This window comes from Amia ocellicauda, chromosome 8, assembly GCF_036373705.1.
Source record: "Amia ocellicauda isolate fAmiCal2 chromosome 8, fAmiCal2.hap1, whole genome shotgun sequence".
NCBI classification, from domain to species: domain Eukaryota; kingdom Metazoa; phylum Chordata; class Actinopteri; order Amiiformes; family Amiidae; genus Amia; species Amia ocellicauda.
In genome coordinates this window covers 39844953-39872647 of record NC_089857.1, presented here as the reverse complement: position 1 = coordinate 39872647, position 27695 = coordinate 39844953, and the positions used below count along the sequence as shown (strand labels likewise).

General features: G+C 38.1%; 1 protein-coding gene across 1 annotated transcript in view; it reads right to left on the bottom strand.

Moving 5' to 3' along the window:
* Positions 1-1052: 1052 nt before the first annotated feature.
* cdc42se2 (CDC42 small effector 2) overlaps positions 1053-27695 on the bottom strand; it is a 45437-nt gene continuing 18794 nt past the window's right edge. The window contains exons 2-5 of the mRNA XM_066711373.1: positions 14683-15018; positions 5453-5554; positions 4667-4788; positions 1053-3573 (exon numbers count right to left, since the gene is read on the bottom strand). Of these exons, the coding sequence (XP_066567470.1) occupies positions 4687-4788; positions 5453-5554; positions 14683-14736 (258 nt within the window). The 5' untranslated portion in view covers positions 14737-15018 and the 3' untranslated portion in view covers positions 1053-3573; positions 4667-4686. The remainder of the gene's footprint in view (positions 3574-4666; positions 4789-5452; positions 5555-14682; positions 15019-27695) is intronic.

The window sequence follows — 27695 nt, the reverse complement described above, 5'->3', positions numbered from 1 at the left end:
CAAGCCCAGCTCATGCAGCACAATGTTGCAAAAGTAGGACATATAATGCCTATGAGGAGAAAGAAAAGAACAAATCAATTTGCACATATTTCTTAGCTTTTGGTAGTAGTCTGTAGTTCAGGGTGTCATATGATCATTACTAGACAGACTCTTTAGGCCTTAATCTACAGCTCAATCTAGGCAGTATTTCAAGGGATTATTCTCTACTAAGAAAGCACACACTACAACAGGTCACATCTGAACACAATAAAATTCACATATGCAATATACATCTTTTGTACTATAACTTCTTCTGGCATCATTACTTCATTCACAGTGATGGTTTTAATCGATGGCTTCAGTGCTGTATCATTACAATCTTCCAGAAACATGATAAAATCCTCATGGTTTAGCAATTTATTTTTTAAATATTGAAGCAGCATTAGTCAGTCTCAGTGACTTCTTTATATAGTGGTCAAATGTGTATAAACTTTAATGTCGCACAACCACAGGAAACAGATACTGCAGGCACAAGATCACAAGAAATAGGATTCTTAAGCGTAACAAATGATGTGTTGTAAGTCGCCCTGGATAAGGGCGTCTGCCAAGAAATAAAAATAACAATAATAATAATAATAATAATAATAATAATAATAATAATAATGACAGAAGATATGAATTCTAAAAACATTAAAATTATTTTTTGTTTGTAGATGTGGAAGGGGTGGGGGGTTGTTTGCGCCCCTCAGACTTTTCAGACTAGGAGCCTATTTGCTGGTCTGGTGACTGAAGATGTAAATGGTCATGTGAGGAATGTAATTTCTTTGATACTGTACTGTTACAGTTTTTATTAACTCTGGGAAATGGTCAGTTCTGAATAATTTAAGTTGTTTAAAGTCTTAAGAGTTAAAATTGTCAGTCATTCTTTTCTCATCAAATGTAGAGTTTACAAAATACATATTACTTCAGGAAGAAGAATTTACTTCTCACTAGTAACTATACAAGAGGAGATCAGGTTTAGTGTTTGTGTGTGTGTGTTAGACACTCGATAAAAGCATGATACAAAAATCTGATCACATGAAAAACAAAAGAAAAACTTTATTTAAACCAAAGACATTTGGAAAAACTACAGGCCAACATTTGATGTGAACTTACTGAACGATGAAAAAGTGTACAAAACTGGAATATGAATCATCACAAAAATAATAATTTAAAAATGATATATTCTTTTGTCTTTCTATCAATCTGAATGAATTCCCTGATGTCATAAAGTGAGAAATTCTCTAGTAGCTAGATATGGCAGAAAGGAGAATTGTATAACTATAAATTTCATAGCACCTCAACCAGCGCCTACCGATGTTTACACACTTGATCGCACCACGGGCCGTTTACAACCGCGGTTGTGAGTATCTTTCCGCTTGTGCTTCCAATTACTTTCACTGGTTTTAAAGACAGAACTCAAACGATACATGATGGGTACTTATGTACTTTATTCAAGTGGATCACTCAAGGGCTTTTGCATCCCTTCTTCCACAGAAACATAAAATCGTATCGAGAACTGTATATGTAACCTTAATGTTGTTCTAATATTTAATATTAGTAAATAATAAATACCACAGACATGAGCTAATGCAAGGTACTACCTTCTTTCGAGTTAAGTGGGGAAAGTTTCCAATTGATCAGTGTGAAAACAGCCAGTAACTAACAAAACAAATAAATTAAACTATCAAACGATGTGGCATACAAATGAAAAGACTATTTACAAACATAAAGCACTTTGAGAGTGAAGACACGATCACATGGCGAAGGGGGTACCGAGGTCTGGCACAGACGTGTAGTGTCCTGTACAGAGCGTCTTCTCAGACTGCGCTACTTTTGGTCTTGCACTTTTCTCTTGCATGTAACAGGAGAGGCTTCTCAACAAAGCTGCAGCTGTAGTCCGCAGAGAAACAAGCACAAAAGAAATAACGGGAACGGAATAGAAAAAGAAAGCTAGCATCAAGTGATCTGAGCAAATCCCAAATAACGGTTTTCATTTTAGATCTGAAAAGAAAAGACCATTCCAGATAAACTACGAGGAGATTAATAGGAAGCAGTCTGGGTTTCAAATGCAATTTAGGCAAAGCTAAACCCACTTCCTCAGACTGCCAAACAATGCACAGTTTTTAAGCCGATATTTCATTCTCAGAAACAATGTATCCAGTACCCCAACTGACGAAGCAAGATTCCAATTATCGTAGATTTACAATTTCTTCAGAGCTTGTTAAAAGGACTTTCATAAAATGATTCTATCTAACCAATAAACAACCTATTTATACAGGTTTTATTTGTTAATATATATTTTTCTCTAAATGTACACATTTACTTTACACTAACATTAGAAAACAGTGCAATATTATTATACAATGTACACAAGTTTTATAGAAGTGAAAATACGCCTTTTAACCTGAGCAAAATATCCTTAAGCAAAACAGTAAGAGTCACCCTGTTTATTGATGGTACATTTACTGGCATTTGTTCAGACAGCTTGAAGAGTTGCCCATGGCAACCTGCATGGCCCCAAAATATTTAGTACACAAAAGCTAACATTTGCTGTGAAAAGTATTCTCTCTCTCTCTTTTTTTACAAAAAAAGTGTAAAGTTACTAAATGCAGGCAACAGACTAGGCTGTTACTCCATAAGACTAAGTTTAGATTTGCATCTCAGTCAGATAATCAATTTGATATAAATATTGTTGCCACACCAGCACTGATCACTACAACATCACTACATTATACACATGTAACTACACGGGTTACACACTGAAACTCCGGCTTCTTTAACTCAAGTATACTGCACATTTACAGCATATTGCCATTTGAAATGCCAGTTTAGAAATTATAATAAAAAATAAAAAAAGAGCATAAAACCAATTTTAAGCAGCTAAGTAACAATTCTGTTTCCTATGGAATGGTATTAACTTTTGCCAGATTTTATTTTCTTGTCAGCAACAGTATCATTCTGCAGCTACGTGCGTTTTGGCACTGAAAGGCCACCGTACAAAGCCACTTCACAAACACTCAGTATACTACGACGCTGACAGCCAAACAGGACAGCAAAGAAGGAACAAAACTTAATAAAATCGTATTAAAAAAGGTTTTGTGCTTGTAGGTTCCAGACCTTCAAACATTGACATTTACAACTCCAAAAATAAACAAAACCGAAAACAGAACGGAAAATAAACAAACCAAAAAATGAGCACGACCGCTCACAGCAAATTACACAGAAGAGCAATGTTACATGTTGCACTGGCACTTGCAGAAAAAAAAAAAATCCATCATGCTAACATCCCATTTAGGTTTAGGGGGGGTGGGGGTGGAGAGGGAAGCAATCAGTCCATGTCTCTTTGGCCGAGCCCCCGTGGGAGCTTCTGAAAGGCATGGCAGCTTCATTGCAACAGAATGCCAAACTGTCTTTATCTTTTTGCGTAGAACAACAGTCACAGGGATGAATGTTGAAGGACGAACCCTCACTTCCGTCTCATGAGAAACACGAAAAGCAGTCAACAAAGGCAATAAGGGAGGCGAGGAGGAGGAAACACATACTCATAGGAACCTGCGAAACAAACAGAGCAGAGTTTCATTAGGGACAAACACAGTTAATTCTGTACTTATTAACTTGCAGCTGTGCAAGTATAAAAAACACACTTTATGGATAGGGTAAAGATTATATTAATGAAGGATTAAAACAAAGGCAGGAAGATGTGGTATAACCCAGCTATGACACTAAATATTCACTTTTGATGGTGATTTCGAACAATTTCTAAACACGTCTGTTAGTTTCTTTGCCTTCCGAAAACTCTGAATCCTGACCACATTAAAAGCACATAACATGTTAATCAGAAAATATATTTTGTATATCAGCAATCTAACATAACTGTTATAACCTTGAAAGACTGTTTAGATGCATGGAAGAAACTAGTTAGTTAAATTGTATACATTTCTCCTCCATAGTGAAAAATCATAAATGTTTTCCATGAATCTTGGAATTGTGTGTATTTATCCTGCCTGGTTGCTTTCCAGTGTAAAGTAATGCAGTTTGTTATGACAAAAGGACTCACAAGACCAAGACGGATAGATTCACGACATTCTGGTTCACGACCTATTGTTCTGATTCACTGAGAATTTGGTTGTATAGACTGAAAAGCACAGATAAATAAACCAAACGGAAATTAAGTTTCTGAACATTTACATCTCTGAAAAAGATTCCAACCCTTCATTTCAAACTTGGTTTCAAATGAAGGGTGTGAATACTTTCTATGTATAGTGTGTGATAGCAGTCGAGTGATCTCCCACCTCTGTATACGCAATTAATAACTACCTCCTACACACTACAGAACATTTCATCATACATGTATATATACACATTTCTTCACTGCAGCAAGGTCACCATGTCCTTCAGGTTTTTTTTTCCCCTCCGTCTTCTGCAGATTATCTTTAATGGACTGTAGGGCAGTTCAAACAGAGTCAATGCAGAAATAAGGGGAAACAGATAGTCCAAACATTTTTTTTTTTTTTTTAAACAATAATGAACAGGATTGGATACAAATGGGAGCAAGCCAGCTGTTATATAAATGCACAAATGCATATAAATGACAAGAAAAGACTGGTCAGATTTGCTGAAAATCATAAGGCTTTCCATAACTTACCAAACAAATGTATATAGAAGTTATCCTGCTTTTGTGTCCACAAGCTGCATTTGCACGTTTACTGGTATGGCACCTCCTCCGTATCCTCCCTTAGACTGCATTTGGTTCTGAATTGAGTTCACCTAATAGAGGAAGTAAACGGGATGTTAGGCAAAGAATGAGCTCTCAGAAATTGACTCAAATGAATGATCTTCGTATATTTCTAACAAGGATGATTAATAATAACCTGAGGACTTCTTTTAGTCAGGAAAATTAACTCTTACAGTAAAAACTAAACACAGTTTTGTCTGTAAGAGCACCACACTAGTAATCTGTTATATTCTAGTCTTATTAAATTAATAAATTATATGAACTGCTAAATGTCCCATTGTAATTTATAGCAAACCAACATATAGTCAAAAGCTTATTTTCTAAGTTTTGGCAGCAGACGTATATCCAGAATTGTACAGTGCTTCAGACAAAACCCTTTCAGCAAACAATGACCTCCACTAATCCGCATTTAGTTATCAGTGAAATCAAATACCCAGAGCAGTTTCACACAAGTCAAAACTTTACTTTACGAGAAACTGCTAATGCAACGCAAAACAAGGCAATAAATTCCTGATCGCTTAATATCTCATTTAAGCCATTCATTAGAAAATCCATTTGCAGTTTCACAATGTCACAAAATAATATAACCACTATTTAATGAAATGAAAGAGTTGCTCTCAGACATCACACCATGACCCCCTGTCCAATCATACTGGGCACAATCAGGATGTCCTCCCAGCACCAAGACGCACTTACTGAGTTCATGCCACTGAACAGGTCCCCTGACCCTACGTGGGCCGTGTGGACGAAGTTTGTTGGCTCTCCAATCATACTCCGATCGATCCGCCTTCGTCGCTTCTGCAAGAGCAAGAGACCTCATCATAAATACACTGAAGATGTGCATACACAACACATTCATTCACAGGGCTGGAGGTTTTCCTTTTCTTTTTTGATCACCTGAGGTCTCTTTAAATGTACGCCAAGTCAATTCCTTGAACCTGGAAAAAGCTGTAAATGATCAAATGGAGTGGTTTCTTTAAAATAAAATATAGATCTCATTTAATTTTTTCATATTCACAAATTCCCACTTAATTTATTCAGTGTTTTAGAGTCCTATAATAGAATTGCAATTTTAGAAAAACGCAGTTTAACGGAATTACATGGAAAACAAACAAATCTCCAGGCTTTGCAAAAAGGTTTAAAGGAATCTTTCCATCCTGTCCTTAGATAAGATCCCACTGTTATACAACAGAAGGAAAGGATATGCAAATCACATCTTTAAACTATCACCTGAAGGTTAATAACCTAAAGTACTTTAACTCCACACATGGGCAAATGTCAATAGGGATATAAACATTAATAAAACAAAACACGACTGTAGCAGTAACACAATAAGGAAACGTTAAATAGGGTTGTTCGCATGGAAAACTGCTCTGTATCAAGTTGTTTCAAGGTGATGAACAGTGTGACAAATACAGAGCAAGTTTTTAGAAATCTGTTTTCCTGGTCACTTTGCCATACAGCATACAAGTAAAATCCCAAATAACCCGACCTACAACTTTAAAAGGGAGGATTTACTAAAGACTGGTAAATCCCAACTGTAGGGATTTGAAATTTCAAGAGAAGCATTAGATACTTAATACACAGGAATCATGCTGTGATGGTTTTCACAGTAATGTCTTCTACACATGATATGTAAATGCAGTGTAAACTGTGCAAGGTCCTGCAAAGGTCCCCAATCAGGCAGAGCATATAAACCTCCTGCCTAGCATTTATTCTTCTTTCAGTGGACATCAAAAAACTAACTTCTATAAAGACACATAGAATTGAAAAGATCTTTCTGAGTAAAACCGACATCAACTGCATCAATTCCTGACACTTTTAGTGCCTTATAATCCAGAGGCCTGTGCTTGTACAGCCTGAGATGAGAGGTTATACATGTGATGTTGGCTTGCAGTGCAGTATTTTGTTAATAATGGCTGAATTGAACATTTGTGACAAGTACACACAGCACAAAAAATGAAACAATATTAAAAGAGAAAAGCCTGTATTCTCTGAGACTAGGTTAGAATGAGTGGTGCATCCATCTTGCGGATTCGCTTGTCGTGAATACAATGCAGGTATGTCAAATAACCAAATGAAGCGTATATCATTGATATGTAGGTGTTTAAATTATTTTGGTACAACACAGTACTTGCGCAATTGTCTAGGGCAAAACAAAATGCAAGAACAATTCAAAAACAAAACAAATATAAGGGCTGCACATTTAGAAACTAAAACTGGCCTCAAAGCAGCAGGTTCAATGTCAACTTCCTGTTGGTGTTTATTTGTCAGACTTCTTTACTTTTGGTTCTGGCCCGCACTGGGTTAATTAATACATTATACAATACCCTTCTTGGCATTAAAAAAGGATATTCTTTATAAACTGCTCGTTTTTCCAATAAAGCCATTACACCACACAGAGAATTGAACCTTAAAAAGCAGGTGGCTGAGGAAAATGTACAGAAAGGTAAAATTAAAGCCTTTACAGATTTTATTTGGTTAAATGCATCGTTCTATACACAATATCAATCTATCTATATCCGCCTGTCTATATTAGTGTTTTTCTAAAATAATATTTTAATTTCACAAGGCCAGTTATCTACAAAGTGTGTGTCTAGTGAAGTTGGAACCGTTTACCATTATGAAAACCAAATGTGTGTTGCATTTTATGTAATGTGTTTTCATTGCCCCACTTCCATAATTAAAAAATAAATCCAAAATGTTTTTTGCCAAGACTGTCAGTCTACAGTCACTTAACAATAATAATATCCCAAAACTTGGTTTTCTAGGACTAAAAACAAGACCCTCAGAAGGGTCTATGTTTAACATAAAAAAAAAAAAAAAAAACTTTAAATAACATTGAAATCAGCGCACTTTATTCGTGGTTTAAAGAGCGACCGCTCAGATTTAATAAAGTGCACGAAACCGTGAATATCGCGTTCGTTCTGAGCGTTCGAGTCTCCGTTGAATTCTGGCTTGTCAGTGTAAATCTCAATAACGAGAGTTCAATGCCTCATTAATGTAATTTAAAAGGGCCCTGCATACAGCTTATTTTCTGGTTTCAAGTGCTTGTCAGCTCAACAATACAGGAAAGCTGCCAGACCAAAAGAAAAAAAAAAAAAAAAAAGGTCAGCACACTAAAAGCATAATTGAAACCCAGTGTCACATAAAGCAAGACCAATTTTTACATGCATTCTTACACCATGTTAAAATGACTCAACATCCTCTCTATCATCCACTTATAAAAGACTTGGCCTATTCTCGATTTCAGAGAAATGCTTTGATAGTTTCACTAGTTGTTTTCCTGACTTGGAGGAAGCTGCATTTGTGGGAGGGGGGATTGTTGATTTAATATCCTAAAATAAATCAGAAATTAGGAGACCAACATCAAACTCATTCTGCCAGCACAGGGCAAGCCAACTCATTGTTCACACGGCTCGATTCAAACGTCTTTCAGCGGTCGCGAGGCTTGGTGCGAGAGCGTGCAAGAAACTTTTTCCACAGGATTCTCTGAGGTGAAGCTATTAGTAACTTGACTGCACTGAGAGGTCAAGGCTGCGTTTTCTATTTTATTTATGATCTAATCCTAGGATTATAACCTTAGCCGAGGAAGTCATGTGACTCAAATGGAAGAAGGTTAACGTATACTAAAAAGGGAAAATAACAAAAGGAAAAAACGTTTCTTTTTCTTTTTCACTTTACGTTTCAGGTGTGCGGCATTTCCAGTGAGGTGGCAGATCATTAAATTCTTGGATTGTGTTCTTATTGGATGGATAAGCAGTCAGTTGGGTCACTTTAGGATAGAATGTGGAAGTATAAAAGTAAAAAAAGCAACAGAACAGCCACTTATTTAAAAGGTAAACATCATAGTGCTACACGTAAAAAACAACAAGGGAAATGCAAGCATTTGAAGGTGCTTCTCCTACGCAAAGGTCAAATAAGACAAATATATAGAAGTGTAATGTGGTTTCCTTAGAATGTATTTAACTGTTATACACATAACCAGACAACTATGCAAGATGGTTATGATCCAAGTAGTGAAAAAGCAAAGATAAATATACAATTTTGCGACTGATTTAGAAACAGCACCCTGTAACATGGAAAATTAATTAATCAGCTTTGCTCATCAGTCACTTTAATAAGGCCTAATTGAGGTTGAAGAAGAGGAACAAAAAGCCTGGCAAACTCATGCAGGAGTCGATAGCACAAAGCTTCAGGTAACAATGTATTGGTAAAGTTCACTTCCACTTCTCCCATCAAACGGTCAGGTAAACCGTGAAATAATTAAGTATAAATAGAAATTAAAGTTCTACATTTCATACAGTAGGTGGATTAATTCAGAGGGAGGACATACGTCTACATGCGGTGCCTTCAGATGTAGTGCTGATGCAGAGGGTTCAGGGCAGCACGGGAAGTCGAGGTACGATCAAGTGCTCCCTATAAGATCACAACCGGTCAAAGACTATCTGAAGCTTGATCCAGGGCTCTCGGTTTCCTGCCCATTATGTTTCTTCACATCGTCTCATGCCTGCGTATTCATGTGCATTCTTCTCAGCAGATGGCTCACAAATCAGCTGTGAAGACTATTATATTGTCAGCACAGGAAGTGACGTGTCAATGAGGAGCTGATACGAACGCTGCCGTTTGGTCCGATTAACACTCACCCCTGCTTCACTCCATTTCACTGCAATTGGCTGACACACACACACACACACACACACACACACACACACACACACCACAATTGACGTATATGGGGCACCAAGTCAAGTAAGCCCTGACAGATAATGAATACAGATTTCGTTTTTGTTCTTCTACCTAATAATGGTTTATAATATTTAAAAATGTGCCTCAATAACCACAGTCCAGTACTTGCAACATATCAGAAGTTTTGGGAACTGGCTCTTAAATGTTTAATGAACAAGTTATCCGAATGCTGGCACTGGAGAAAGCGGGTTTGTCTCGATGTTTTGGCCTTTACAGCCCTCTGTATTCAGTGGTATTATATTTCGTCATTCCTGTCACTGCACATCACTCCGACAATAGTTACAGCAATTTCTCATATCTGGGTCGCTGTCACACACAAAGCTTGGGATATGTCCTAAAGGATTCAGTGGCCTAATTATGCATTCCACCGTCTTAAAAATGATACAGAAAAAAAAACGTATTGGGCAAATGTATTCATTAGTTCAATACAGAATAAAAAATAAATCTCAGTTCTTGTATATAATTACACTAAGAGTGCTGTAGAAAGACTTTTTAATCTTTATCATATGAAGCTATTCCTACACAAAGTTTAGTTTATTCCTTAAACCTTATAAGGAACCTACAACTGCTTGTCTCCCCACCCCACCAAAACATTCACAGGAGTGGATTCGAGAACAGGGCAATGATTTATGGAAATGTAAGCAAAAGTGTGCAAAGGTCTTGCATTTAGAGCTGGGCAATTTCCCCACATAAACTGGCACAGGGAACGGAGTGCCAGCCAGCTGAACTAACTTGACCTGAACACTCAGTGGAAGAAAGATCAGGTTTGTTTGGTTTTAGACACTTTTGTACAATGTAGAAATATTTGATAAAATAATAAATGAAAATAAAACAATAAACAACTGCTAGCTGAAGTCTGCATACATTTCCATTTAAACCCGCATACAGCTTGCTGTATTTGCTTTCCTACAGCAGATTAAATTCCCGCCCTGTTACACAAGCTCTGGTCCCCAGAAAAATGTGAACTCCTTTCAAGGCCGCAGTGAAAGCTGACAGTTACACAGGATGAAGCCCTTTGAAATGCTATGACAATCTCGAGTCCTTTCTTCTCCCAACCCTCTTCACCAATCTGACAAACACAGACACCGCCAGCAGATAGCGCCCAGCATGCTTTGCATTTATATTCCCCTCCATGACTAGGGTCCCCCCCCGACATGTCATTTTTTACTTCTGAAAGGCAGGTGAATGAAGATAAACAAAACTGAATTATTTAATATTGGAGAGATGAGAAGGGGTGAGGGTTGGGGGGGCTGATTTGCAATTTGATCACCAATGTATCCACGGAAACTACATCTGCCATGTCATGCTGGGGTTTTAAAGTTGCACTAGGCACACGGAGTTGTTCGCACATTTCAAATTGCTGACATACCGAAGCCGGCGGTGCACAATTTAATTTGAAAAAGGGTTTGTACTTCCTGTCAAAAAGGCTACAGGCCGAGGAACCTTTAGCAGCCTCCCTTTCTAGACTTGCCTTTGTTGCAAAGATACTGCAAAAGTAATTTTCACATAATCACGTGGGCTACATACTATCATTGTTATACAGCAATTGTTTAAATCATCTTCAAATTAAAATGTAAGGTCTTTTATAATCTAACCTCTTAAGCTGTCAAGCAGTAAATGGGGCCCATTAACAATGCAAATTTAAAGACAAGGAGGCCTATACATATTATATATTAGTTTCACTTTCTTATAAATAAATAGCTAGGATGCTAGTCTAGTCAGTTGGAAGAAACAAAAAGGAGGTAAAAGGTTATGTCATGTTTTCCAACTTTGAATCTCTTTCTACTGACCATTTCAGTAAAGCACTCAGATGTTAGAAAATCTCTTTACGTTGTAAACACACGAAAATACTGTCCCAGAAAAAGTTGTGTGAGCAAGGCGATTGATAATACACTACAAAATTATATCTGTTCTACTCAGTCTAAATACTCCCTGTTGGAGTTTAGTCTGGAAATATATTCCCAATATATCAATCATACAAGTGATTGATGGGATTCTCCGGTTTATGACATGAACAAACATTGCATGGGGTGTGTTTTTCATTTTACTGCCCAATTTGAAACAACTGTCACTCTCAACAGTTACTAACAAAAGATCCATCAGATTCTGCCATTTACACAAACTAAGGAATATGCCAGCACACGCAATTGTTGACTGTGACTACGTTATATAAAAGACACTTATACATACAGACATATTGAAACATTGCTGTCCTGACAAGTTAATTAGCAGAGACAATTTGCACAACGTTTAAGCAATAATGAATGCCAACATATTACAGAGCTGTGGTCCCTGTACATTGCTGCCAGATGCAGTTGTGTAAGCAACTGTACAAAACACACAGGCACAGGATTTGATTGAGATTACTATACAATTTCCAATCTGAAATCGCAACCCTTTAATCTGGAGCCGATGCATCTGAAGGGTTCCCAGGTTGCCTCTTCCCTTATAATCATCCCCACACACACACACCTTCTAAGCTTCATCTTTAACCCCCAGGAAAAGAAAGATTACATCTCCGCATTAATGCAGCAGAAAATGTAAAAGGGAAGCATTTTCAACAGATTTGCCGTAAGAGATAAGTTCTCTCTCGGTCTGATTTATTTCCATGCTACGAGTGGATGGCTCATCTTTTCTCTTTTTTTTTTTTTTTTCCCTTCCAATTCAGGGGAGGACAGTGTCAGAGGTAATATGAAGGATATAAGAACTGCATATCTTAGAGAGAATCTTTGGTACAGAGGCAGACAGCAGTGTTTTGTTCAATACAATTACCAAACAGTACAGTCAAATATTTCTTAAATCAACACAATTAAGATAGGGGTATCAAGAAAGGCACTGCAAAACTTTACACCAATGCAGGCAAATCAGTACTGCTTTTCAGTTATCTTAGGTATATTAGCCTAAATTGAGTATTATTTTCAATTACATTAAACATCTTTGTTAAAAGCTCTGAAAAGTGATCTTCCAGCCAAACAGGTAGGGAAGCCACTTCAGGAATGTGGAACAGTTTGTAATGTAAGTTGTGTTACAGTGTAAAACTGCAAAAAACGGATGCCTTAAAAATGAAGAACTTAGATCAGATCTAAGTCAGATCAGATAGAACATAAGCAGATCCTACCAGGATTTCCAGGCCAAATCCATCAGACAAAATGCAACTTGCTGTATCTTTGGTGCATCTGAGGCATCCGTTATTGTTTGGCCCCATGCAGTGCAGCAATTCAACTGGAACACATTAATACTAAGACACGCGCTTTGTAATTCAGTACATTTCCGTTTCTCACGTGAACGCAATCACGGTATATCCGCACTGAGAGTATGCAGAGACCAAGACAATACTTATATCTGCTCTGTCCATAAGTGAATAATCAGACAGAATAACACATGTTTCTAATGAAAAGGTGGTCTTATATGTATCTGAAAGACTCATTTGTCGGTTTTATTCCAGCACAATGCATCTTCAATTTCTTAAAATAAATAGGTTATAAACAAATGCTTCTGGAAAAAAGGTCAGTAAATTGTTACATCTGATGGACTGGAGTTCTGGATTAAAAATATCTATTTTAAGAGATCCTTACCTACCTTTCTATACAAAGAAGAAATGTAAAAGACTAGGATAGGTATTTAAATGTGTGCATACCATTCCTTTAAATGATTAAATGTGTTTTGACAGTTTAATGTGTCTTCTGCTAAAATAAAAAGGTTAATTTTGATCTAACAGACGCATATAGTAGGTTTAAGAAAGTTCATTACACGGGAGGAGGTATTTACCTGGGTAATTTTAGGATAGACATCTGAAGTAATTGGGCTTGGTATAAAAGATATATAGATATTTATATATATATAAATATCTATATATAATGCATATATAGATAGCTAGAGATATAAACCTCTGGATGGCAGAAGTTGACAAGTGGCCCAGATTCTTCAAATGTTTTGACCATAAAAGGACTGGGAAGACAGGCTTCACCTCTTCCGCTGAAAGCAGAACATGAGCAGTCTGCAAGAAACTGAAACTGGGAAGTGTGCCATTGTTGGAAATATTGAAAATAAAACTTCTAAGAAGCTGTTCACTGCTGTCATGGCAAAGTTATTGTATCTAGTGGCTTACATTACAGAATACCAATTTTAGATACATATTTTGCACTCCCCCTGTGAGGTGCCCTGGCTAGACACCGGCTATCAGTCAATATTATTCAAATGTACGTGTCCACAGGGGACTTGCCACTTTTCTCTGGCTGTGGGGCAGCTTGTTATATACAAGGTCTTTTTATAGGGAGACCCAATTCACATCCCAGGCATGAATGAAAACTCATAATGCTACAACCCACCATGTGAGGGAAGAAGTATTATTCATAGTAATTAGTGAAAGCAATCTGGTGTTAAACTGGATGTTAAAAAAAAATAAAAAATGTAAATCTGCTGAAAAGATAGTCAGTCAGTTTAGTTTTCTGATTTAGAGAAACACCATCGCATTTTTACGAGAAAGGTCTGAGTGAAAAAAAATAAAAAAAATAATAAAGAAAAACTTTTTATATTATCCTGCTCTCTCCAAAGTAAGCCCCAGCTCAAAATATCAGGCTTAAGCTTCTTTCGAGTGATGTTAAACTAATGATGTCCAGTTTTTCCAGAAAGTTAGAAGTTAAAAATCGAGAATATATATTTTAGTACGGTACCTCATTCCTGTCCATGGGGATCTGCAGCAGTCCAAGTTTTTGATCCAGCCAGCACCTAATCATTAATTTAAAGGTCTGCACTGCTTTAAATAACACGTACAGCTCTTACGGCCTAGATATTAGTTTAAATGGGAACATTTTTAAACCGATTTATCTGCAATGTAAAACAGAGCAGATCTCAAAACAAATGAGGTGCTGCGAGGATGAAGAATTTGAACTGTCGGGGATCCCTGAGGGCGGGAATTGAGAAACAGACTCAACTTCCACATCGTAGAGACATGGTCCTCTTTAGTCAAAATAGCACTTAAAACGGTCTGCCAATAACTGCCATTAAAATACAGCATTTAGAAAAAAAAAATCCACACACGCATACAAACATACAAAAACACAAACCCAGGCATGCAATGTAAACCTTAATAACACTGCTCCTTGGAGATAATACCGAGTAATATCCTTATAAGGGATCTTGTTTTAAAACCTAAAACATATGTAAGAAAAACTTACTGGCTGGGGCTGTTCGGCGATGCAGCAGTTGAAACACAACCAGAATTCACTCATGGTTTAAATTGTCCCAAAGTGTTTTGGTGTCACTGGTCCAGGAAAGAGGGAGGAAAAAAAAAAAAAAAAAGGCCTCCCCAGGGAAGGATGCTCCAGAACGCGAGCCCTAGTCCAGATTGTCTTGAAATAACAGTGGAAACGCGATGGGGGTACTGGTCTGTGCACCTGCTTCTGGGAGAAAAATCCAAATCCTGGGAAAGGGGGCTGGAGTTGCGGTCTGAGGTTGTGGCGGCTTTCAGTGGCGCTGGCAAGATTCCGTCTCTCAGGTCCGATCACCAAGAACTACAGCAGAAGGGTACAAATACAAGGTTATGATTACAGGGTCAACTTTAAGCTTTAGGCTGTGGCTTAAAATGATTCCCAATTCATAGCTGAGTTGTGCCTTATATGGTAAATGTAATCAATATGAAACGTTTGGATAAAGTTTGGGAAAGTATTGCATTTGAAGTGTAGAGAACACTCGGTAAAGTAACTGAGTCGCATCTTAAAGGGAAACATAAAACCATTTATGCACTCTGGCATTGTATGCCAAACAAATGACTAGAAATGCAGTGCACAGCATTTTCCCAAACCTGAAATATGCAGATTAACACCTGAATCTGCCCTCTCAATTGTTCTTGAACAGATCCATATAACTAAAACTGTTTTATGGGCCATTACTTCACCATAGTTGTCTCACACATTCCTTCTTAACTGTGTGAGTATTTACTCTATGTTAATCCGTCACATTCCCTGAAAGATTCCAAAAATGATTTCACTTGCTTATCTTGCACTGCAACTGCTGAGCAAAACAAAAGCCTTGACAGGTTACTGGAAACCTAGTTGAGTGGCCAGCAGGAGGACAGCAGGACAGCACAGCGCCCGTCCTCAGTCAGTGGGGGGGTGTTCAGTGCAACCTGCCTGCAGCAACCCCCTCATAACAGGATTGGGTTTTGTAAATTAAAGCCAACAAGCACAAACAATAAGGAGAATATACTGGGATGCCCATGTTTTGCAGGAAACTGGTATTGAATGAATGACACTATTTTTGCAGTTGGTTATAATCACCAGTTAAATTAACAGTGGTTATTACTTAAACCAATAACCATGCAATTGTAACAGATTTATATTATTTTAGTGCCATCTATAGAGGTCTACTCTGTTTTGACACATATAAATAGCACATGCAAATGTACACAGCTCTGTGATATAGGACCTGCTGACTTGGCCCAACATCTGCACCCCCCTTGTGCAACTGATGTAACACTTCTATACGGTTTAAGAAGAATGCTTGAATGAAACAAATGCATTCAAAATATTTTAAATGAAGTGTCTATAGTGCCAGTGCATTCTCTTTCTTTCTATCTGAACCACAGTAAACAACCTAAAAATAAATAAATTTGTTCATGGATTTTAAACAGGAATTGCAAGTCCTGGTTAGAAGACTTACACTTAACACAGAGAGACTGCATCTGATATGGCCCACAAGCTGCCTTTAATGACACGGCTAATCATGAGTTCACACACACCCTGGATAAACAAAGACGCACTGTTACCCGAGACTACCTGTTGCTATTTTTTATGGGATGCTATAAAAACACAGTGCCGTCAATTTAGACTTCAGCATTCTTTTCTCTGGCAGGTCCTTGCTTAAGAGTCCAACAACTGTGAATGTTTTGTCTGAAAGAGGAAGTAGTCTCAGTTCAGACAGTTTAACACCTGACTGATCTACTGGAATAAATATGCTCATAAGGCTATCCAGCGCTCTTGGTCTTAACCACAGGCCATGAGTGATATGGTTCCTGCTTACTTACGCTACTGCTGCTGTGCACATTTAATTTTAGCTGTACTTCACAAGACTAAGAAGCTGCATTTTTAAAAAATGGCTACCGTTTCTGTCACAATATAAAAACACTACCCTACACTGTTCAGCAATAGATCTTAATGGGGGATTAAAAGATGCCAAAGAACGTCAGACGTTTCCAGTTGAATACACTCTAGTCAACGGATACTAGGTCGACATGGCCAAGCTGGAAAGAGTTACAGATATGTTATGAAAGAAACCGTTATATAACAGATGTTATGAGATGTTATGTTCCTATGGAGAGATGAGATGAACAGGAACAATTGTATAAAGCTGACAGCAAGCAATAGTGAAAATAATGAATTTATAGCAGACATTAGTTCATAGAAATATACCTGTTGTGTTTGGAGAGATTGTGATGGATTAAGGTGAGGGTCTAATTTCCAGCTCTCAATCAGTTAGGAAACTGCCCTGCTTTGATTTACTAAAAAGGTCAACTAACTTAAACCACTAAAATAGAAAAAAAGTAGGCAGGTGCAGCACAATTCACACCAGCCTTACAAAAACACTGCAGTATTCACAGGTGTGCATTCCTCAGGTTTCCTATTCCCAGCAGACCTACCACGTCACATGAAAACAGATAAGACCAATCGATACTAAAGATGTTTTAGCTTAGATAAAACAGGCACAAATAAAATGGTTGTAGTGCCACTTGAATAAGAATTGGTGAGATCATCTTAAGGAATAGTTGTTTTTTTTTCTCCCCCAAAAAAACACATGACTGATGACAAAATAAGATACACAAAACATCAGTGTGTCATTTCAGCATTTGGCTGGAGTCAGAGAACATAAGTCTGAGCCAAAATGCTTTAATAAGAAAACATAAATAAAGACCATCTTTATTCCGTTTAATTGCCACCCAAGAAACACAGTAACAAGGGCTAAGTTTCTTTCAAACTTGTATCAAAAAATGGCATAATTAAGAGGGACCCATTCAAGCACTCTTAATTTGTAGTTGTTGTAGTAATTGATATACCACAAAAGCTGCCTAATCCAGAAAAGGTACTAGCCTACATTTACTATTGTGCAAGTATAACCTTCAGATACTGCAAACGTCTGTGGAGATTATGTTTTTATATAATTTGCAAGAATGAGTTGGCAAGATGTTTTCAAGAACCTGAAGAACAGAACTTCTGCACAGTAAATCAATACACCGGATTACCAAACACGTCCGCCCAGAAGAAATACAGTAATTGTGAACATTTGTGAAGCAGTAAATTTTTCCATTAGCTACAGCACATGTGTACTAGTCTACACATTTCATTTTCATGATCAACTGGTTCCGTGAGTAAAGAGTATCTTTACATCATCTTTAATATTGTGAGTCTGCTAGGGGCAATTATTTTGAGCATCTGTTAACTGAACCATTAACACATGCACCGAGACCCATCGCGTAGTTAGTACGATGTAGGGGAGAGCAGAATGAGAACACCGTAATCCTTGCTGAATTTATAAATGGGATTTTTATAACATTTTATGGCCATGCGCTGAACCACCTGTGGCCTTAATTCAACACATCATAATGAATCTTCCAATCTGTCCGGGTTCAGGGATTATGCTCATAAACAGCCAAATTAATTCAAATTAAATGGCACCCTTAGAAATTGTTCTTCCCACAGCCGTTTTTAAAATCTCATTTTGAAAATGAAGAGGAAAGTAAAGAGGATTTATTAATGTATTTTTTAAAGAAATTGGCAAAAGCTTGAACTCACTCGAGGGATGACAGTGTGGAAATACAGTCCCAAATTAAGGAAATATACACAAATCATGTATATTTTATTAAATGTATGATTAATTATAAAATGCAATATAATGCTACATGAGGTGGGAGAAAGATTGATAGTGTATATTCTCCAGGACCACAGCTACACAATTTGAATGAATTGGAATACTGGGATACAGTACAGAAAACAGGGAACTGAAACCCATGTTGTAGCAGGTTCATGTCCTGCGATTGGCCAGGCCATGACCTGGTTCGGTACTGTGACACAGAACTGTACAGAACAGAACAGAAACAAAAATACTGAAGACACTTGTAAATAAATCTGAGAGATTACTAAAGATTGAAACAGTGGTGTTATGTTTGTTTCTTATCCCTCAACAGTTAATATTGCAGTAGTGGTTAAACAGAATAAATGGAAAATTGGGTTGAGATGACGATCTTCAAAAGAAAACTGTTAGTATTGTCCCCTAAGGGTGTTTTGTATCAATTTGAAAACACCACAGGCAAAGTAATATATATATATATATAACAGTCACGTATGCGTGTCCTTTTCCCCCCCCCCCGCATTGCGTGTAATACACATGAAGAGTGAAAAATGCTACTACTCTTTTCCTCAGGGCAGAATAAAAGCATCAGTTCGGAGAAAAAAAAAAAAAAGTCCTTGAAAGCAGAAGCCAATATATATATATATATATATATATATATATATAAAAAAACAAGACAAAGATGGAAATGAGAGGTTTTATAAAGTGCAATAAAACCGAAATGTCCTCAAGACAAATGGGGTTCTATTAATCGGTTCCATCTGCTGATGTTCCAGAGAGATGCTATTTAAAGCTGACCTGCACAGGGTTTGTGTTTATTGCATGAGCTTTCAGAGATAGCATCATTACTCCAGGCTACCTTCAACCAGAACGGCAATAAGGCAACAGGCTGAAAAAGCTGCCACAATACGTAACTTTCCACCAAAAACATGCTGCTGTGTATCATCAATGCTTGAGAAGTCTAGGACACAAAATGTACTTCCACCTACTTCAACTGTTAAACCAAACCATGTCCCAATTGGAGAGTAGTGTAATCCAATATCCTTTCAAGGCAATGCAGAGTAACAGGTATTGTTAAAACCGTTTTTTTTTTTTTTGTGATTGTTGTTGTTTTTTTACAATCTTTGAGAAGTTTTGCCAAGGTTTAGGCCTTTTTTTTAATTATATATTTTGCATTATTAGGCCAAACTGAAGAGTATTTGCACTATTTCTCTTTCTTGAACCATGTAATTAAGTTCTTTAGAATTCACTATTGGTTCTTAGAGTTTGAAATGCCTCACATTTCCAAAAAATAAAATAAAGGGAAGTCAAATGCAGAACCATAATTAGTCACACAAGATTTACCTTCTAATAAGATTGTACTTTATCTTTCTTTACTGGAATAGATCTCAGGGAAAGAAATAGCACCTACGTAAAACAGAATACCTTTCATTTTGTGATGTTAACCACAGGTCATTACATCCCACAAGGATGTCTTCACAGCATTGACCAATTTAGTTGGCAAGGAGTCGGCCCAGATTTGTTTTTCCAGGTTTCTGCAATGAGCATTTCTGAATGACAACGCAACAAACCACCCAATCAGAAGTCAACTGAGGGCCAGTGCCAAGCAGAGTGTGGAAATAAAGAAAACACCAGCTGTGCCCAATCAGAGGAAATATGCCAAACGCCATTTCACAGACAAGACTGCGGCTAACACAAAACTACAGGCCCTACTCACACACAAGCAATTAAACAAAGTGGGGGAAAGGCAACTAGAAATTTCAAGTTGATGAGACATGGTTTTTGAAGTCTCCCCGCAGACTGCTTAGTTAGCATTCGCACAGCTTCCACATTTCCACACCACTGAAGTACTTCACCTTAACCCTGCAAGACCCATGTGCTTTATCAACATTGAGAGCGCTGGGAAGCCTGCGATGCTGGCCCTATATCATCTCCCTCGTTCATTCCCATACAGGTATTGGTGCGGATTGTTAAATGGAGGAGGGAAAACGGATCAACGCTTACAGTGGGGACAACGATCAAAGTAAAAATTAAACCAATTGTCAATATGCAATACCAACAGGCCTCATATTTGCTCATATTTGACTATAGCTGCACTTAAAAAATTGTTATTGTGACCTAGGCCTAATTCAAATAACACGGTGTGGTAGTACTTTATTTGTACAAATGTAAGGGCTCTTTAACCTCAAAGGCTGGATCCTTTCTAGCTTGAACTAAGTTTTCAAAGCAAAAAAAAAAAAAAGTATGCATTCGGTCATTTAAATAAAATCTCATCTCGATTTCCTTTGCATGTAACACTACTGTAAGTATTCCTCCGATTTAAGGAGAAGCATTTCATGTGCTGCTAGTGCAAAGATCTCCTGATGGTTTTCACCAAACAATGTCATCAAACTCTGTTCAAGCAAGAGCCTGAAGAGTCTGTCTGCGTGACAGCCAAGGTTGCGTGAAAGAAGCTGCTACAATTACCCATGAGGCACTGTTCTTAGGACTACTTCTCTGTGCTGTTGTTTCTTTTGAAGGTGCTGAAAGATAGTAGGATATAATTAGGGCCTCGGTAATATAGAAATTGTGAAATGTGGCATTGAAACAAAATGCTTGAACATACTGTAAAAATACAGTGACAAAACACTCAACTTTATTCCAACACCAAGCATTCCCTTCAAGTAGCTGTAATGAATCTTCACAAAAATGTAAATAGTTGTTTCCATTTGATATTGAATTAAAAAAAGTACTGTCCTGCAGTATGTGTACTATAATTTTCAATACACTCCCCTTTTCTCTGTACAATAAAAATATTAAAATTCCTGCTAGCATACCTGTGTCAGTTGCATGCATTAATTTCCCTCAATTATAAACCTTGGTTCCTAGATCCTAGTTTATTGTAGAAACAGTCAGTTACTTATACATTAATTTAGATTTCTATTGTCTAAACATTACTGTGCTAATATCAGGGTTTAAACAGTTAGTATTCCTTATTGTAGATCTTTTAATTTTTTTCAATGCATAGGTTTAATGCATCTGTTACTGGTTTAAAATTCATAATTAACACAATGTAACGTTGACCTTTATTACTCTGTATATTGCTTATTTTATTACCTTTATGGAGGGAAGCATCCATTTTCTTGTATACACATGTATTTTACACCACTGTTTCAGTTACTGGGGCATCATAGGATACTGTACTTTAGCTGTAAGCAGGTGTAGCAGTTTTGCCATGCAATATTGTCTATCATTTTAATTTAGTCATACTAGTTAACATGGTCAGCAACAAGATTAACCTGACAGTTAGAGGAAAATATATCGGCCTATTCCAATTGCATATCTTTTTCCCCAATGTCACAGTATGCATTATATTTTGAGGTGCATACCAATCATAAATATAGACAATTACAAGTCTGCTGCAAATTGAAGATGTACGGCACAGAACGAATACGTAACCAACAAGCATGTTTTTGACAAACAAAAGGTCTATGATTATGGGAAGTGTCACGTGGCCTGTCTGCCTCTCTCATATTCTGGGTTATGGCTGGAGGACACAAAAATGGCTTCCAAATTAATATTAGTGCTGGAAAACAAGAAAAATTTAATTCTATTTCAAGAGTAGCCGTAGGGAACTCGTACACCTATCTTTTCAGATTGCTCCGGGGGAGAGAGAAACTAACCTGAATAATCCACATGTGCTCACTAACCAAATAACTCAACCTCAGCTCTAGTTAGAAGGAAAAGTCCTCTAGTTTTCAATTAAAACCACTGTGCAGAGAGACAGCAGTGCTCAGCTGGCAGTACAGTACGCGAGGAATGCAGCGCCCTTAAACAACACCCGGCCGATGCCAGGGAATGTGTTCATTGTTCGAGAGGAGTGCCGGGTCGGGGAGTATCAAGAGAGACTCATCATTAATTTGCCATTGGAAGGTTAAGCTATTGCACATTACTGCTAAAAACATGATCTCAGTTACGAAAAGATTTACTGATCGGCTTGTTCTGATGAGGCATCTAGAGGAAATAATAAACAGGGGGTTGGGTTCTCAACTGTACTGTAAGTCCATTAGAGACCAGTGAAAAGAAAGTGCATTAAGAGGGCGGAGAGTGCTTCCACTTCAGGGAGCGTCCTGCATTGTGTAGCCCTCCAAGCAAGACTTCTCACACAGTGCTGTCCTCTATTCTCTGCTGAGCACAGACTTCTACATAATTTCTCATGGAAAGATAAATAATCAAGGGGGGGAGCTTTGTCAACAGCCAATAGTGTTGTCGGTGCAAAGTTGCATCATTGCAATGAATAGACACTGGTACCTCTAGCTCCATGTGCGTCACTACAAATCAGCCTGACAACAAAAGTAAATACTGTGCATCTCTCTCTCTCTCTCCCCCCCACCCCATTCTCCATTCGCAGCTGGCACATCCTGCATAAATATTTAGACGCGTCCAAAAGGCCTCCAAACAAGCAAGGAAATACAACCACCCAAAAAAATGTGCTTCACCTACCTCTGCCTCTCTCTCACTGTGCGTGTCTGGCTGTACAGTCAAAGGCATGCCCCGTGTGTGTGTGTGTGTGTGCGTGTGAGTGTGTGTGCGTGCGTCTCGGAGTCCTGCACACCCTCCTCCGAGACCTCCTCTCCCGCAAGAGGCTCTTTTGTCTGTCACTTGGTCACAGATGACTTGGCCCAAGGTATTTATTGAAATCGCTCCTGCTCTAACGCCACCAATACTCAATTTCACGCATGCTCTGAGAAGGGGGCGGGCAGCCAGCACTCAGCAATACGGTAAGAAAGGCCACTGACGTACACAGACTGTCCTCCTCTTTGGGTTTCTCTCTCTGGACCGCAAACATGCCTGTCATGTGCTTGTTTACATAAGACTGATCTTCCCACACACCAACACACAGCTTCAAACCAGATTACATATACCAGGAAAAAAAATAAATCCTCTTTAAATGCAATTAAGCTGCCTGACTTGAATACCTCTTAAAGCACTAATGCATTTCCATTTTAGGCCCGATTCTACATCCTGTGTTTTACATGACCTCTAGATTATGATTTATTCCATTTTAACACAGGCCATATCTGTATCCAAACACAAGCTACATGGAAAGAACCATCTCCAGCTACTAAATAAAAGTGTCAAATGTGAGTTTTTGGGATCAGATGCATCAGCATTCTGCAATTACAAATATAATTCAAAATCTATAAATAGAAGATGGGGAAAAAAGTATTTCCCTTTTAAAAGAAGCTGCTGAAGATCCCCCTCTGCACTGCTGCCAGATTAATTTGCCATCGCTCTGCACACGACAATTGTCAGGCTTGTCTGTGGAGGCCTGCCCTCATTCTTTGCCTCGAAGACCTGTTGCCAGGGTTGCAGCTGCCAAGCCGTTCCTTCAGAAAAGCCGTGGCGGGAGGGCAGTATAGGGAACGGGGCGTGGGGGGGCCAATGGGACACGCAGACTCACAAGAGCCTCTTTATTTATTTTTAGCGCACACAAAGTGAGGACACAGCATGCTCGATGCAAAATGTACCATCGAGTCCAGGCGTACCGCGAGGGTACATTTGCATACGAATAGGAAATGTGTATTGAGAGAGGGAGGTGTAGATTCTGCCCCTGGGAGTTAAGGACAAAACCTGAGCAGATCATTTCCTTCCAAAATACCTACAGCCTCCCATTCACAGACTGTGCACCATCAGTCTAATTTTCATCTTGTTTTGCGTCCAATACAGAATATCTGATGCACTCTCAACTTACTGTACAGGGAAGGATGTAAGGAAGTGATGTAAAGTAAGTACAAAGCAGCCTGCAATAGATTTCCACAGAAAATGACGTTTGTTTAAAATAACGTCAATGAAAAAACAAACCAAAAAATGTTGAGTCATTCTGTTCGATGCCAGGAATTCAAGTAAATTCACATCGAGACTAATTTTAGACCATCATGTTGGAGATGGGGATTGTGTCCAAAAACAACAGTGCCAAGTCTATCTTTGGGTCTGAGGCCATTGCTTTGAGAAACCAAGTGAAAGATGTAGGCTAATTAATTCCCAGAGCACATCAATTCCACCTATTAATAATCAATAAGCCTTCATTAACATATATACATATACATTTCCGAATCCGTTTTGATCTTGATCACATCTACACAGCGAACAGAGGCACAAAACAAAGTCTCTTGAAACATCAAAGCTTTTTAATTTAATTTCAGGAGGACTCTGCCGCTGATGTATGCATAAACCTGCCTATCAGGCGCTGCATACATGCTGGAGTGCCCTCATATAGTATGCAAGGCCTCACCACCGTGCAGAGTTCGCTGCTGATGTTATGTGGGGTGAATACATATTCATGAGGATGCCTGCAGTCATTCTTGTGCAGCAAGCAAGTCTACTCCCCAATTCTCTTCCTCATACCTTTAACACACAGATGCATTCGTATAAAGTATTTAATAGAAATGGAACATCTAGGGTAGGTTTAGGAAAATTACTTTTTAATGGAAAAACAATCAGCACTATCAGTCTTCTGATGAATACAAATGTAAACCTGTGTTTTCACACCAAGCAATGGCTTTCCCAGTTTAATGCGACAGAAAATGATTCTACCTTGCTTGATCTCTTTACTAGCAGGTTGAGATTATGTTGTCAAACAAGAACAGCAGACATTTTTGTGCCGGTGTCCATGCATTAGAGGTTCAGAAAGACACCTGCAGCAAGAAGCCATGTTCAGCGATTGAAGAAACCTGGGGTGGACACCACAGCAAGTAGTGTGCCAAACAGCCTGGTGGTTTCATTGTGAAAATGGCAACATTTACTGGTGATTGGCCATTTAAATGATCAATGGTGAACATGGTACAAGATCAATCTACAGAAAGAATGGAAGCGGTCAAAAGCATAAGTAAGAAATGCACAAATAAATTCACTGCTGAATTTCTAAACTAAGGTAAGCTATAGCTGTACTGCAGCCATACTGAGACAAAGGTCTGAATTAGACTGGTAATCGATTCATATTGGATAAGTACTGTGAGAAGGTCCCCAAAATATTTTTATTTTAAACAAAGAACACTTAATAAAATATAATCATGACTCCAATTATTTACTTATGACCGAACATGACATCACCTCTGCGAGAATGTGTGTTCAGTAAAATGAAAATTGAATTATCTATTGAATTTGACTAAATGCTATATGCTCGATTTATGATTACATACAGAAATGAGAAAATCTAATTCCAGTAGGTTGCTTGCAGGTCACATGGATATGACAGACTTTACCATCTGTGTGGTATTACTACCGTACATGCAGAATGTGCAAAACTCAAAATGGACAAAACGGTCCTTAAGCTTGCCATATGGCGAGTTTAAATCTACTGTAAATCTTTACCATGTCTGAAAGTTACTGCAAATCACGATTATGTAACAGCTGGAATAATCTTCGGAGGAGGGCATTGGAGGACCATCAAATGAGTCTCACAAAACTTAGTGCAAACTCTTTCCATATGGAAAAGCCATACACACCGGATGGCAGCTCAAGGAGAACACTTAAGGAATTGTGAGCTCATCCCTTTAAGATATAGTCAAAGAGCTGTCTGGTGAATATTAAAGAAGGAAATACTGCAGATCAGTGATGGCATGTTATAAATAGTTATGATATTAAATAGCTCACTCTCATAAGTAGGACACATTCTATCCTAAATTTGTATGTTTCTTTTTGGTGCATTTGTTTTTAAAGCCAGACACAAAAATTCTTAACCGATGTCTTTTAAATGTTAGTCGATAACCTAATAAAATCAAAACTTAAAAATGTTTTTTGACAATAAACATTTTTAAGTCACTGGTTTATTATACTTAGGTTTGTGGTTCAAAATATGGTTTAGTAATTAAAGTATACTTCCCGTTTTTTGGAACACTGATTTAGGGGGATCCATTAATGTTGAGAATTTAAGTAAGAATACAGGAGCATGATTTCTCGATCTTCTAGACATTTACAGGGGAGATGCGTCATTTCTTTCCGTCTAAACCTGGAGGGCGGAGCGAAGATGTAGTGTCTAAGTCTCTCACAAGGCAGAGCCAAAATGTCTTTGGTCTATCCACACTGCACATCACAATTCAGGTCTTAATTATTTTAATTTTTTTTCAATCTCTTCTGCTGCCAATGTTCTGACTGTTCCAGAAAATCAGACCGTATCTCAGTCAAGTGCTCTCCCTCGCTGTCGACGGCAAAAGCACCGGCTCACTACAGACCTCGCAGGGCTGTTACATGATAACTCACCCTATTAATTAAGGGTCACAGAACATCTGGGCCCTCTGTCCAATTATATTTCAGAATGAATACTAATGACTCCACGTAGACACAAAGGACCTCAGTTGGCAGACAGAAGATGTGTGCAGACAGAATTCCTTTATTAAAAAAACAAGCAGTTGATGCATAGCTGCAGACTTCTTGTGTGGGTGTCGAGGTAGCGAATGCACCGAAGCCTCTTCATCAGCCGGCCTAGTCAATCATTACTGGATGAGTGAGAGCCAAGAGGAAAGAACAATTCAGTGTGGGGGGGAAGGAGATGGTTGCATCAGAATAAAAAAATAAATTTTTTACACAGTGGCTGCCCACTGTCCAGTAAAACATACATGCTTCTAGTATAGCGCTTTCACCTTTGAAGGCAGTTTAACGTGTTTGTATGCATAAGGTAGGCAAATAAAGAAAAGAGTAATTTAATTCCATAGGCTGGAACAAATAAACTATGCAATAAGCAAAACCCTTCGTTAACAGTTCACTTCCCTGTCCAAAGAGATAAATGGCCCAGAACAAACAACTATATGTTTGTGATGTTTTGAAGGGAATTTCGGATGATGGATGATGAAATCTCTCTCATTAGAGAGTTTTGCCACCCAGGTAAATAATTATTAACAAAGCATTGTGTTAAATTGATGGGAATGCAGGAAAATATCTTTCAAGTACTAGTTGTTTATCTTGGTTCAAACCCTTAATTAAAATTAAAAAAAAACTGAGCTAGGGGAATAATTGCATAATGGAAATATAATACAACAAGGCATTCATTTAAACAGCGTTGTTTGTGTGAGTTTGATTCACTGAAGTGCTATTAAAATACATAGAGAAAAGAAAAAAGGTGCCCTTGCTGATTGCCTGTTCTCATTCCTGTGATACAATAGAGGTTACATGGTGCATTTGCAGAGAGACGGTTTCTACTGATGCTGCCCCATGCATGCATGCATGCATGCATGCATGTATGAAATGGCATATAAAACCTGTAAACATACTATTAATTTGGAGTTAGGGGCAGTACTACTACTCAGCATCATGATGTTGCCACATTTTGTCCCCCAAAGAAAGTTAACAAGTGCCTGTTATTCCCTTATGG